Source organism: Carex rostrata, chromosome 15 (genome assembly GCF_964058835.1).
Source record: "Carex rostrata chromosome 15, lpCarRost1.2, whole genome shotgun sequence".
In the NCBI taxonomy this organism is placed as follows: Eukaryota; Viridiplantae; Streptophyta; class Magnoliopsida; order Poales; family Cyperaceae; genus Carex; species Carex rostrata.
The window spans coordinates 1,614,563-1,629,188 of record NC_135932.1 but is presented as its reverse complement, the minus strand read 5'-3'; the positions used below and the strand labels follow the sequence as shown (position 1 = coordinate 1,629,188).

Here is a 14,626-nt window from a genome sequence, read left to right as displayed (position 1 = left end):
TTTTTAAGATTATTGGCTTAAATTAAATGTCTACTAACAAAATCATTGACAATAAAAGATATTTACAACACACCAAATAACACAAGTTCATATTCTAGATCTACCTTTTTATTCTTCTCAATTCCTCTAAACTGCTATATTTTTCTACTCGGAGTAGAACTAGGGTGTTCTTAAGTTCAAGTCTAAAGCCCGTTAAATTGACTTCAAATGATAAATCTGAACCATTAAAATCTGTCTACCTTACGAGTGATGCATATACATGTGAAAATTTTAAACATTCAAATGAATATAGTACAAAGTCAATCGGTCAAAATTAGAAGGTAAATAAATTAATTGTAATTCATTCATTTTTTGAACGTTTTTTTTACCGCTTGACTTTATACTAAATTAATTCGAATTTTTAAAATTTTCACATGTAGTCGCATCACTCGTAAGGTAGGCTGATTTCAACGGTTCAGATTCTTCATTTAAAACTAATTTGACGAATTTTAAACTTGAGTTCACCAAGGAACTTAATGAACTTAAGAGCACCCTAGTTCTACTATTCTACTCATACATATCTAACCTCTCTATGCTTTCTATTTTTCTAATCACTCTATTCTCTCCAAAAGCCTTGTGAAGCTCTTCTAGGTCTGATCCACTCTTGTAGAACTCTAAAGAATTATAGAATCATATTATCTAAGAAAATTAGAGAAATTGTTAGAGTTTCTAGGATTAAGAAATAAGAGAGCAAGAGATAACAGAGACAAAAATTAAAGATACATATTTACAAAACTTTATTTCATTAGATTAATTTCTTTCTCATACAAGAGTCTTAACATAAGCAACAATTAAAAATACATAGTTCAATTGGCCCAAATAGCAATGTGGATAAAAAAAAAAACAGAAATTGACAGCGATTGTCAAAAACGAGACGAAAATGACCTGATTGGTGCACCTCTAATTACTAAAACCGCTGTTTTAAGCCACTGTAAAAGGACCCCCTGTGCATGTGCAAGACGAAGAGACAGGGCACAAAGGACCTTCATTTTTACCTTCATTTTTTTTCGTGATTTCTCAACGTCAGTTCATCCCCGCCAAATATTATCGAATCTTTTCTTCTCGATCTATTTAGTCCGGCTCTTCCGATCAAGGAATTTGCTTGAATAAGAATTCCCTTTTGCATTTCCCCGTTTGCGAGTTCATTTTAATCAGGGGTTAATCATAAAATTTGCTATGTCTGATATTGCCTCACAAGCATAATTTTTAGGACAATAAAAATATAAAAATTAAAATTTTAATTAAGATAATTTTAATAAAGAAATTTTAAATATTCACAAGAGATTGTTACTGTCGAATTGCAATACCTCATAGGTCATTCAATAAAATTTGAAAATAATCTATGCAGAGAATTTTGTAGAGGTTTTTTTTTTTTTTTTTTTTGCATTTTTTGCACCTCACACATTAAACATCTTTTTCAAAGCCACGAACTTTAAAAAAAAAAACATAATTTTCTTAAATGAGTATAGTGAAATGTGAAAATATAAAAATAATTTAATTAGGATAAATAAAAAGGGAAAAAGTGAAATCACACAGATTATAAATTATATCATACGTGATGTGAAATATTTTTATGGACTTGAAAATTTTAATTCTTTATGATCATAAGTCCTTATCATGCGTACTCCCCAGACATATGACTAAGAACATCAAATATGTATGATGTATTTACAGTTCTGATGCAATTAACATAATGTGGAAATTGATCGACTTTGACTAGTAATTTACTAAAAGATATTGCAATTGATGTTAGTTTCAATAAAAATGTTTAAATTTGGTTTGTTCTTCTCCACTGAAAACTTTTTTTTTTATACAGTTAAAAGAAGATTCTAAAAAAGATTATTCACTGTTTCTTCAAAAAAAAAATCACTAGTTATTACAATTAGGTCCCAGCATTATTTTTTGGCAGAATGCTGGTTCAGCGCCATTCTGGGCGAAGCCAGAAATTTAAAATTGATGAAACTAAATAATGTACTGTAGTATAATTTTATTTATAAGAATGACCGTAAAAAATTTATGCATGCAAAAATTATATATGAAACTTATTAGACAAAATTACAAATTAATAGGGGCTGCCCTCCACTCTAATAGGAGTCCGAATCCTAAGTAACTCAATTTTTGAGTTTAGATCCGAACTGTCCCAATTTGTTGGGGCTAATTCGGTCCGAAGTGGAATGCACAAGTATATTTAGTCAAATTACGGTCTTGAGCATAGCTGGAATGGTCATTTGAGATCAGACAGTAATTTGACCAAATATATCTATTTCTACTCAGATCTGATCATCGTTATTAGATAGCAGTCTAGACCAGGCTGGAACCAGTAAGAGAGTTTCAACAGTATCTGTGCAATTCTTGGAAGGATACAATATATAATGATCTATGCCATTGCCAGTTAACATCCAGTATCAGGTTCAAGACCCAAAGTCAAGCTGTCAATTTATTAAAATTATTTTAGTGAATTGATCTTTTGTAATTTGAAGTGGCAATTTAAGGTCAACACTTGCTAATAGCTGGCTCATTCAATAATGTAATCTCGGAAGACGCTCAAACCATTGACTATATATACCACAAACGGAATTATGATCACCTTTTTTTTTTTTATCATGGAAATTTTTTATGTGAACTATACTGTATGCAACTAGTTTATTGTCCGGCCGGACATTATCCTAAATTTTTTTATAATTAATAAGCTAAATTTATAGAAGGAGATCATGTTGTAAAATCATTTTTTTTTCAACAAATGTTGTGCACAGATTTTTTTTAGAAATCCGAGAGAAAGTATAATGATAAATAAATAAACAATACAATTAATTGTACGGTAATTCCATGCTGATGAATGTAAGAGTTAGATTCCTTAAATCTATATTGTATCTTGAGTATATAAAGCGCATATTTCTTTTAAATGAGAAAAATATAATAATGATGTATGATTCATACTATTAAGATAAATAAGAAGAAAGAAATAAATCATACGGATTAGAAGAAAAGAAAAGAAAATGATACGGTATATGTCTAAAAAATTAGAAAGCTTTAACTCTTTATGTATTATTATAAATAAGTTGAAATGATACTAATAATTAAGATGCTCTCACACTATTTGTATCCTAAGACCTAACTACGTGTTTTAAGTTGATTAGAACTCATTAGAAGTTGCAATTAATGCTATTATTTCTTATCTAAGAAACCATTTGATCGGCCACTATTCTTATAAACTGACGGACATACAATTTGCAACCTCGCATCTTTCTATTGGCCCATAGTTCCCCTGCTATGGAAGAAGTGCTTCTTATGTCGAGACAAATGTTTATAGTTTATCATTATACATTCAAATGCTTCTTTGCATGTGTGGCGCTTAACTTTATAGTTTATCTCCTGACAAAATGTTACATAACTTTATGTCAAGAAAAATATATTTTAACAGAATTTGCATTATCAATTAATCTCTGTCCAGTCTCTTAATTAAGCACACGTTAAAAAACCATAATAATCAAACAGAGCATCAGAGAGCTAGAGAACATCAAATATCACAATGCTCTCTATTTAGTCGACAATTACAAATTAACAAGTACTAAAAAAGAAGAGGATTAATGAAGCAATTAAGCATGCTCATCCTTTTGCATTAGGTGTCTGCACAGGAATCATCTCTGCTCCTTACCAACGCTACCGCCCCACCTCATATCTCCTTCAACTGCGCTCTCCTTTAATCTATTTGAATTCTAGCTGTTGATCAATTGCCAACCGTGCAAAATGATTTGACTAACATTTTATAGCCGACCTAGCTATCATTCTAGCTAATTAAGTCTCCTCCTACTATTACTAGACACATATGAAACCTCAAGGAAGCCTCCTTCCTTAATTTTTAATTTGGTTTAAGTTGACAATTTTGTCATCATACTCAAAACTCTTCTACTATATATAAGTGCATGCCCACACCATTTCATATCATCACATCAGAAAATTCAACCTGCACTTACTTACATCCTCTATAATTATTTTCTGAAGAAAAATGGCTTCCTTTTCCCTGACCAAAAACCTTATCCAAATACTAGTTCTTTGTACCTTAGCAACTGTCTCAGTTTGTGCTAGGCCAAGAATATTAGAACTTTGGATGCCAGATACTGATATGCTCATATATCACAATGGTGAAGTTCTCCAAGGAAATATCCCGGTTTCGATTGTCTGGTATGGCCAATTCACCGCAACCCAAAAATCTATCGTGACCGATTTCCTCCTCTCCCTCACCTCCACTTCTCAAGCACCTACCCCTTCAGTCGGTCAGTGGTGGAGCACCATAGAGCAGTTGTACCTTTCCAAAGTTACAGGCCAACAAACTCAAGTTACCTTAGGCAACCAAGTGTCGGACGACTCATACTCCATGGGCAAATACCTCACCATGTCACAGATTTCACAGCTTGCAGCAAACGCCGGTCTACAAAAAGGCGGTGTCACACTAGTTCTGACAGCTGATGTTGTGGGGGTTGAAGGTTTTTGCACTAACCGTTGTGGCTTTCATGCCTCCAACCAGAGCACCAAATCGACTTACATCTGGGTAGGCAACTCGGCGACTCAGTGCCCCGGAAAATGTGCATGGCCCTTTCACCAGCCCATGTATGGCCCACAAAACCCGCCTCTTGTGGCTCCTAACGGTGATGCCGGCATTGATGGCATGGTGATTAACATTGCAAGCATGATAGCGGGTGTGGTTACCAACCCGTTTGGGGATGGATACTTTCAAGGATCGAAGGACGTTCCCTTAGAGGCAGCAACAGCGTGTACCGGTGTTTACGGAAAGGGAGCTTATCCAGGATACGCCGGCCAACTGCAGGTGGACCCCACGGATGGGTGCAGCTACAATGCGAACGGGGCCAATGGCAAAAAGTACCTGCTTCCGGGTCTCTTTGACCCATCAACTTCCACTTGCTCTACTCTGGGTTAAGGAACAACTAATGGAGGTTTAGGTGTAGAAAGATGTAAATATGGTTTTAGCAGAGTGATAATAATTTATTTATTTGATTTAGTAGCAGTAAGTTGTCAAGTTAAAGTTAATAGAACAACATGTAATAACTATGGTATGTGTTAATTAAATTCACTTTCCTATTTTTGACTAAATAATGTGGCATTCAATGCTATTAATTACCTTATCCCATCAACTTAAATTAAATAGTCAATGTATATTTCTACAAGAAGCATTTCGACAAACAGTTTACGGGCAAAACAACTTTAATTAATATTACAGTTTTTGTGACCTTACACTTGGCATGGCGACATGATTAGATTTCAGAAAGGAAACGGATACGTGTCGTCTGATTTATGACTTCATTATTTTTTATTTTATTTTTTCTCCACCAAGAATTTCGAAAAAGACTTCATTATTCTTGCTTTGTTTCTAATGTTACAAGCAAAATATTATTTCGAGACCTAGAGAAACCGAATCTCAAGGTGCACAGCGAACTAGTTCATGCATGCATCATATTATTTGGGATATAGTATCAAACTTATCAAAAGGCTTATCATATTATTTTCTCTATGCCTCCGATGCTATCTAGTTCATGCACCAGAGAGGAGAGAATTGTATGAATCACAATTCATGCATATCATATTAATTAGGACAAATTGTATCAATTGATGTTAATTTATTGCTGAAATAAGAATTACTATTCGTTTCACTCCATTATTGAGAAGAAGAAAAAAAAAAACCATTCTCCTTTTTTTTAAAGATAATGTTCTTCTACCCAAACCATCATACCCCATTCAATTCTTCAACTAATTCAACTAATATATTTCTAATTTTAGAAACCAATTTAACCGATATATCTCCAATTTTGTATCGCTAAATAACAGTGAGCGGTTCTTTGAATACGAAATAAAATAATGTTTCATCCCTAAACCCTTGTCCCTTGTTCAGCCCCCAACTAGTTCAACTAAATTTATCCACTCAGCGATAACTGCCTTATCCACTGAGCCAAATTATTCCCGTCACTTTTCCCTTTTATTCTGATTGGAATCCCTCTTCTAAGCTTAGAAGTTTTCTCTTTCACTAATCGGAGCAGAATCATCTATTCTTCACTTGGAAGTTTCCTCTTTCACTCAAAATTCATCTATTCTCCACTTTCAATCTAATAGGAGCAGAGATTGATCAATAGATCAATCGAGAGTACGAAAGAGAGTTGGGAGGTCGAAGGTAGTGAGTGGTGAAGAGATCTGCGATTAACATCACCGAAGAAGAACAGTTTTGGTACTGTCTTTCTACTACTCATCTGTCTACTCTTCTCTCTTGATCCAACTAGAGCTGGGAGACTGCGCATTTGGATCCACTCACGCAAGTCGATAACAACCCAGCCACAGTCTATGCGAGTTGCCGACTTGCCGTGTTCACTCTTGGAAGCTTCTGGAGATCGAAATCCATTTTTGGGTGCATACCTAGCGTCATTCGCACAGTCGAAGAGGTATTTCGAGATTTCAAAGGACAATGAGCTGGAATTATTCGAGCACTTACCACTAGTATAATTTACCTCTTCTTTTTTTTGCTGAATTTATTAATTTTAGTTTTGTTTTGTTTGTGCAGATGTAGAAGAATTCTACTGAGAATGTGATCCTGGTAAACTTTCTCCTTTGCTTGATTAATATATTTCTATACGCCATTTTCAATTTTGTTCTATTGGTCCAACATGTCTTTCCGGGAAAAATTTTCTTTGAGTGATGCTTCTTTTCCTGAAAAATTGTATGTGTATGTATCATCTTTAATTTTGAAATTAATGTGTCATTTTAGAACGAAATCAGCTTAATCTGTTCATATTTCATTTGTAATAAAGCTAATTACTTGTATTTATTTCTAAGATAGATGTGGCATGGTAGACTCAATGAAAATGACTCACACAAATACTGAGATATGGATGCGCGTCTTTGTCGAAGAAAGGAGAAGATTTCTTTCATATGAAGACTATGCATGTCACTGGAAACCCCTCTTCCACCTTTGTTGTCTTTGCTGTCTCCAGTTATAACTTTTGAGTAATTTTAATGAGTTGTTGTTTAATGATCATGATATCATTGAAGTTTATATGCTTTGTACATCAGGTTTATACGCTTTATTTGTTGAGGTTTAAAGGTTAGATCGCAATATATTTCTTTTTTATTTAGTTGATCGTTAGGTTTAAATGCTTCATTCTTCATTCTTTTCTTTTGAATGCTTGACCATTGAGATTTAAAGGGTAGATCTCTAACTACCAATAACCGCTAATAACTAACTCTAACTGCCAATAACCGCTAATAACTAACTCTAACTGCCAATAACTCTAACTGCCAGTGCAGACGCTAATAATTAACTCTAATTGCCAATAACCGCTAATAACTAACTCTAACTGCCAATAACTTCCTATAGCTGTAATTTCCGAAAGTACAGTTTGAAAATACATTTATTTTGTCCTGTTGTGCAAGCTGCAATATTTTTCTAACTATCATGAGACCACTTCAAATAGTTGCTGAATGTTTTGTGATTAACTGATATATTTTATGTGATATATTGTATAATTATACAGCATATAGAAGTAATTTTACAGTATTCGTGCAAGTCAAAGCTGTGGACAAATTGTGGACAATTAGACGCTTCCTAATTTTAATGCATTTTTTTACTTGATCTAATATAATATAAATCCTAGATATCATAAATGTAATTTATGCATATATATGTCATGAAAATTAAGAAGCTCAAAAGATTTGATTTGACATTTAAAATATAAAATATAAATAAAAGTAAGTTTATGACATTTTATGACACTAAGAATTTGTGGCATTAATACCCTTTTAATATTAGTAATGTCAATATTGATATAATGTCTTTCGAACCCAGAGTGATGTACCTTCTTTTTCCTTGGTATTTTAACCTGGGACTTCGATGAATGTATTGAGAAACTATCAACATTATGCAGAAGTTGTGAAATGCGTAATTTTAATTTCTTTTTCTGAATAAAAAAGTTGGTCCAATTCATGTTGAAGCACGTGTGTTTACTGGTCATGTTGCTTAACATGGAGTTTTAAAGAATGCCATAAATTTATAATTGAAGAAAGAATTGGTAATTACAATATGAAGATTTCAATGTAAGATTTATGAAGATTTAATGCCATAATTTAATGTTGCCACATGAAGGAATTGGTACAATTTAAGGTATAATTTGGTAATTTTCGGAGTTGAATTAAATTTACGGCAAATTACCAAATTATAATTTGGTAAATTTACTAGTCATGTTGCTTAAGATGAGTCAAACGAACTTTCCAATACCAAATCTTTCTTACGATATGAAGTGACCTAACAAGAAGCGACGGAGGCGATTCTGAAAATGAAGCGGTGCTTCTGAGCTACCTTCATCTTACGAAATCTCGTCTTCTGCAAATTTTCTCTACTCTTCTGCAAATTTTCTCTACTCTTCCTCTACTCGGGCCTCCTGTTTTTCTCCCTTATCTACAACACATTGATTACCCACCTCTCCTGTAACCATTATTTTTCCAACTACCACTATATCTCTACATTAAATTCAACTCTGAAAATTACCAAATTATACCTTAAATTGTACCAATTCCTTCCTGTGGCAACTACTACCTATTGCTCCCTTCTCAAACAACAACCAACAACCAAATATAATTCGCAATTTCCCCTTCTTTACTCAACAGGCCACACAAACCTGTGTCTACTTAACCCCAAATAGCATCTCTAATGAGCTGCAGGCAGGACTTGTCACACCCCAGATTTTTACCATCCGGAGCGTGATTATATAGGCATCTTCACACCTTTCCTTAGCCCGTCAACCTACGTCGCCAACAAAAAGGAAAACAAAATAGCAAAACGGAGTTAGCTACAAAGCTCAGTAACCGGTTATTTAACGACGCGCTTCTCTACAATTGGCTTAATTTAACAACTATTCAATTAGACCGGATTAATCCACACAAATACATATCAAATTATGCACGCATATTTAACCAGCAATAGCACGTCGATCTAGGTTATCCATAAAACAAGTCACATCATATTCACACACGTGTAATCCCTGTCACAGGCGATTCCCACATTCTTATAACACAATTCTTTTAATCCGCCAATCCAATGGGAAATCCATCCAACATTGGAAGGTCGCCAACCCACTGGGAAATCCATCCAACAATGAGAGGCTACAATCACATATCAAATTCCAACCTCAGACCCGCTATCCCGTTAAATATGCCATCATAATTCAATATGCAATTCCAATATTCAAATCAACCATACAAAATGAAAACACAATTATAGAGAAGTCCGGTTACCTAATAACGAGATATTAAGAATTCCAAATCGAATCGCAACGACATATTAGAATCATGGCGGCGTAGTCAGAATTCGAATCGGATATTGAAATCGAATATCAAAATAATTGTCATGATAAGTTCCCTCTATTTCTTTCTATTTTTCCTTTCTTTTTCTTTTAGGGTGAGAGAAAGAGAGAGGCGTGGCAGAGAAATAAAATGATTTAAGTAGATATTTGGTTTGGAATAAAACAAAGGGGTTACGGCAGGGAATTTATTAAAAAGGAGCGGTTATGATCTTAATGCATATCTAATTGCAGCGAAATGGTACCAGTTAATAAATATCTAATTGCAAATGTAACATCCTTTCTCCTTTGAAAAGAAGTTTTGTAGACATGACTTAATGTTGGAACGGTTATCAGAGAATTAAGGAGTATATAAGTGTAATCAGCGAAAGTGTGAATTAATTAATATTAATCGATAAGAATAACTGCTAAGCGCTGTATTTTCTCAAACACAAACCTGTAATAAGATTAAAAAAAATAAAATAAAATAACGAAACAATATTTTAGGTAATCAAATTAAATTTTTAAATAAAATAATAAGATGGTCAAATGAAATTATATATATTCAAATTTTAAATTGTATTTACACCATAATATCTTTATTATATTATAGAAAAATCTTCTTAGCAAAATAATAACTCAAATTTTCGGGATGTTACAGGACTAGAGAGATCCATCCTGGCTGGACCAGGTGGAAGAACCAGCTACACCTACTGTACAATTCTGGAAGTAATACAACACATCGTGCAGAGGTATGGCGGCTCCCTCTCTCAATTCCCCTTCTGGAAAATCTCCAAAAATGCATACAGAATCCAATTGCCATCAAATTTCGATAGAGCAAGAGTCATGAATGAAATTGAAGCCTGGGGTTTCATGAAGAATTGGGATTTTGATTTCTGGAACGAAGATGCAATTACTCACACCCAGCCCAAGTTATATCGGGTACGCGTTAAAATTACACATTTTCCATCCAAATTCTGGCACCCTGATTTTATAAAACAAGCCACATCACACTTTGGGGAATTATAACATATTGATGAAGTCAATGAGAGTGGGGATGATAGATCAACCATTCATATATGGATTGAATGTATTGACCCCAAAAGAATACCGTTCTCTTCTATTCTGCCTTTTGGGGATAAATGGCGGGAGTGTTTTTTCTATATTATGGGATGGCACAACATAGGATGGATCCCTTCGGAGGCCTGATACACACCTCCGGGAGAGGATGAGGAATAGGATACAGCCCATAGTAATGATCTAGAGGGTCAGGACAAGCAAACTCGGGGTTCCTTACTGGCCGCACATGACTACCTCATGAGATATTTTAATGGGCAATCTCAGCCATCCCCACCAAAATCGGAACATGAGATTATCCCCACCATTGACAACCCGATCCACCAGTACAGCCGTGCACCAGACCCATCTACAAAAATGAAACAAGAGGATATGGGGGAACGTAGAACAGAACCACAACAAAAAGGTTGCAAGTCGAGTAACCATTTTTGGAGCCTAGGTGACAAAACAGACCATAAAGTGATCTTACTCGAAGAAGGAAAGAAATCAGAGGTGGACAGTCAAAAGGAAGGGATAAAGGTGGGAGATGTCACTATAATACAACCAAGCACAGAGACCCAGGAACCATCTCAGGATGGCAAGTGGCAAATTTCCTCAAAAACAGAAGAAAAATATTTTGTTACCGTTGGCGAGTTTCTAATCATCTCCCACATGTCAGTGACCATAAACATTGGTCAAATTACAATATCACAACAAGTGGCAGTCCCCTGTAGTGACATGACCCCAAACATGCAAACACAAAGGACCACACCACCAACCCATAGAAACCACAAAGGGACACCTTTCATGAAGGAGGCTGAAGGCCATAAATTCTCCAAGCCCAAAATAGAAACAAAACAAACCTTTGTCACAGGGCCCATTAATAACCCCAACAACCACAAACCCCATAGCCCACAAACCCCATAGCCCACTTATAAACCAACAGAAGACTACTCCAATAAAATCTCTCTCCTCCAAAACTCACACACCTGAACTCAAAATTACTAAAGCACTGATGGCAAATGATAACTTCACAAGTGATGATGAGTTCATCGCCAAATTTGCGACCTTGAGCTCTGAACATGAGGGACCCCAACCCCTAAAACTGACCCAAGATGCACTAAACAATAGAGACTGGCAACTGATGGTCTTGGTGCGTGTAGTCTCAGATAGAATAGCGCTGGAAAACAACTTCATCCCCACCATGCGAAAAGCCTAGGGCACACAGACGGCGACTGAGATGCATCGTGTCATGCAAAGAGGCATTTGGCTGTACCACTCAGATGCAGTAATCCTACGAAGGGTAGATGGCCCTAGTGATTTGACCAATCAATCAGTGCCAAAGGCAGAAACATGGGTTCAATTTCACAACATACCGCCGGAAACCATTTCAGAAGAAGGCATTCTATCGCTGGTTGAAAAAAAGATTGGACCTCCCCTATCTGAGGTAACAACAGTTCTCTTGGGAAATATGAAATTTTATAAAGTAAAAATTTTAGTACCTGTGGATGAGACCCTACGTGATAAATTGGAGGTAGAACATCCAGAACTGGGGGTACTCACAATTTATTTGTCATATGAGCCCTTGCCCAGAATATGTCGTTTTTGTGCCATGATCGGCCATGAATACACTACCTGTCCAGATAAACAAAGAATGGAAAGATTACGGGTAGACCCGCGATACCGAGACAGACCCGATATGAGAAAACTAATCAAACCACGGATAGGAGCATGGATCAATGACCCAACTATTTTACCAGACCTAAACCAACCTAACCATGGTGATAGTTCAGCCCAGTCCGATAGCAGCCAACACCAACCTCAAAACCAAACCCCCAATATAGAGGCCCAAAGAGAAGATGATAGATATGCCAATTCCTATGAACCTACAAACCACCAGCCTAGCGAAACCCACACACAATCACTGGGCCCTTCTATTTATTGCTTTGGGGCCCATGCTATGGACCAAGCCACCTCAAGTCAGTCCTCACAAAATAGAAACCTATCCAACAGCAGGTCAAGACAACCACACTCAAACCAAAACATAAACCAAAATTCAATTTTGGGGCTTCCACCAACCGCCCAAATCGGGTTCAAGAGAACCAATACCCATGATGAACACCAAACAGTTGATGGGTTAGATTTGTCCCTGGATATTTCTTACCCACAACACACGCATGACCCAAGTGTAGAAACTCACTACTCCCATGCAAGAAAGAAGAGAACTGTGGAGGCGAGTAGGGACTCGTCTCCACCGCATCAATGAATATCGTCAGTTGGAACTGCCGTGGGCTCGGAGGGCCACGGAAAAGAGAGTTCCTAAATCGGATCCTCCGATCTACGAGGGCTAATATAGCCTTCATAGCCAAAACAAAGTGCTCCTGCCAAAAATCCAATAAGTTTTTACAACATATGCCGCTCCAAAACCACTCTTTTGTACCTTCGAGGGGGAGGTCGGGCGGCCTATGGTTGTTGTGGGACCAACAGGTAAATCTCAAGATACTAACAAAAACTAGATTTTACATCCAAGCACAGGTTCAAGAACCATACAACACAAGCTGGGTCTTCGTATGCATATACGGTGACTCGGCTCATACCTTGAATGCAACAATTTGGAACAGTATCAAAGAGATTGTGAGAACAAATGAGAAAGTGTGTGTCATCGGTGATTTCAATGCAATCATTGGTGAAAGTGAGAAGGTGGGAGGGAATCCAAACCTAAACAAGAATAACAGAGATTTTCGTGATTTCTTGTTTGACATGGGGCTGTTAGACTTGGGTTTGAAGGGTCCGGCGTATACCTGGACGAACCGCCAAAGTGCTTCAAATGCAATCTTTGAAAGATTAGATCGAGCAGTAGCCACGGCTGCTTGGTCTCAACAGTTCAGAGATGCTCATGTAAATCATATGCCGCGTGCATAGTGACCATGCCGCAATACTCCTTAGAACGCAAAAAAGGCAACAAACACCTCGAAACTTTAAAATTGAGAACTGGTGACTCGCCACAGAGGATTTTGCGGCAGCATTGGAAGACACTTGGCGAGACTCTAAAGGGCAAGAGTGGAATGTGCGAATGGGAAATGTGAAAAGAAGCATGCAGGTCTAGGCAAAGGAGCGATTGTCACCTCAAAATAGGTTAAATGACATCCAAAATCAACTCTATGCCCATCAGTTGCAACACCCGATGCAGCAGGATCCGAGAGTAGAGGAATGGTTATTGGCAGAATATGACAAGGCGGAGGAAGACTTGGGGCTGTTTGGAAACAACAATCTTGATTGCAATGGCATTAGCAGGGGGACCGTAACACCAAGTTTTACCACACGATAGCAACAACAAGAAGGCCGCACAATATGATAACACAGATCAGAACTGAAAACAGAGATATAGTGACAGATGAGAGAGGAATTAGAAGGGTGTTTGTGAATTATTTCAAAGCCTTGTATTCACCAACATAAGTAACCCAAAGCACGAATATTGATGAGTTCTTTAACCTAGAAATTTACCAAAGTTATCCCACAATTGAAGCATCAGCACATGCAGCGTTGACAAGGCCACCGCAAGAAGAAGAGATAAGGGAAATTATGTTTCGAATGAGACCGGATAAAGCTCCGGGTCCGGATGGAATAACAGCGCGCCTTCTTCAGAATCATTGGGAGATTTTCAAGCATGATATCACAAAAATCATGCAAGACAGCTTTAACACAGCTCAACCACTAGCACAGTGGATGTCGAGCTAGATTGTGCTTATTCCAAAGGTAGAGGAGCCAAGGGGACCGAAAGATTACCAATCGATCACTGTAGGTAATATCACCTATAGGCTCCTGATGAAGATTATTGCAACTAGATTGCAACCTTTTATGGGAAGGATCATTTCTAACAATCAAACGGCCTTTTTAAAAGGCTGTAATATCTCTGATAATACCTTGCTTGTGTGAGAGATTTTACACTCTTTTCAATCAAGCGGGTACAAGGAGTGCTCCTTTCTCCTAAAAGCTGATATTGGAAAAGCGTTCGATACGGTGCGATGGGAGTTTGTTTTAAAGGCAATGAAAGCAGTAAAGATGCCTCAAAAGCTGGTCCAAATGGTGAGTGAATGCCTCAACTCGGGTCAGGTAACAATTCTGGTAAATGGGGGAGGGGACGGATTCATCAAACCAACACGGGGCTTGAGACAGGGTTGCTCTTTGTCTCCATA

General features: G+C 36.8%; 2 protein-coding genes across 2 annotated transcripts; both read left to right on the top strand.

Moving 5' to 3' along the window:
* Positions 1-3,989: 3,989 nt before the first annotated feature.
* On the top strand, positions 3,990-5,049 carry LOC144566481 (protein PHOSPHATE-INDUCED 1-like). Its single transcript, XM_078316512.1, has one exon. It carries the CDS (start codon positions 4,046-4,048, stop codon positions 4,973-4,975), a length of 930 nt encoding a protein of 309 aa, XP_078172638.1. The 5' UTR covers positions 3,990-4,045; the 3' UTR covers positions 4,976-5,049.
* A 7,793-nt stretch (positions 5,050-12,842) lies between these two features.
* Positions 12,843-13,352, top strand: LOC144566600 (uncharacterized). The gene has a single exon (XM_078316649.1). It carries the CDS (start codon positions 12,843-12,845, stop codon positions 13,350-13,352), a length of 510 nt encoding a protein of 169 aa, XP_078172775.1.
* The last annotated feature ends 1,274 nt before the right edge of the window (positions 13,353-14,626 follow it).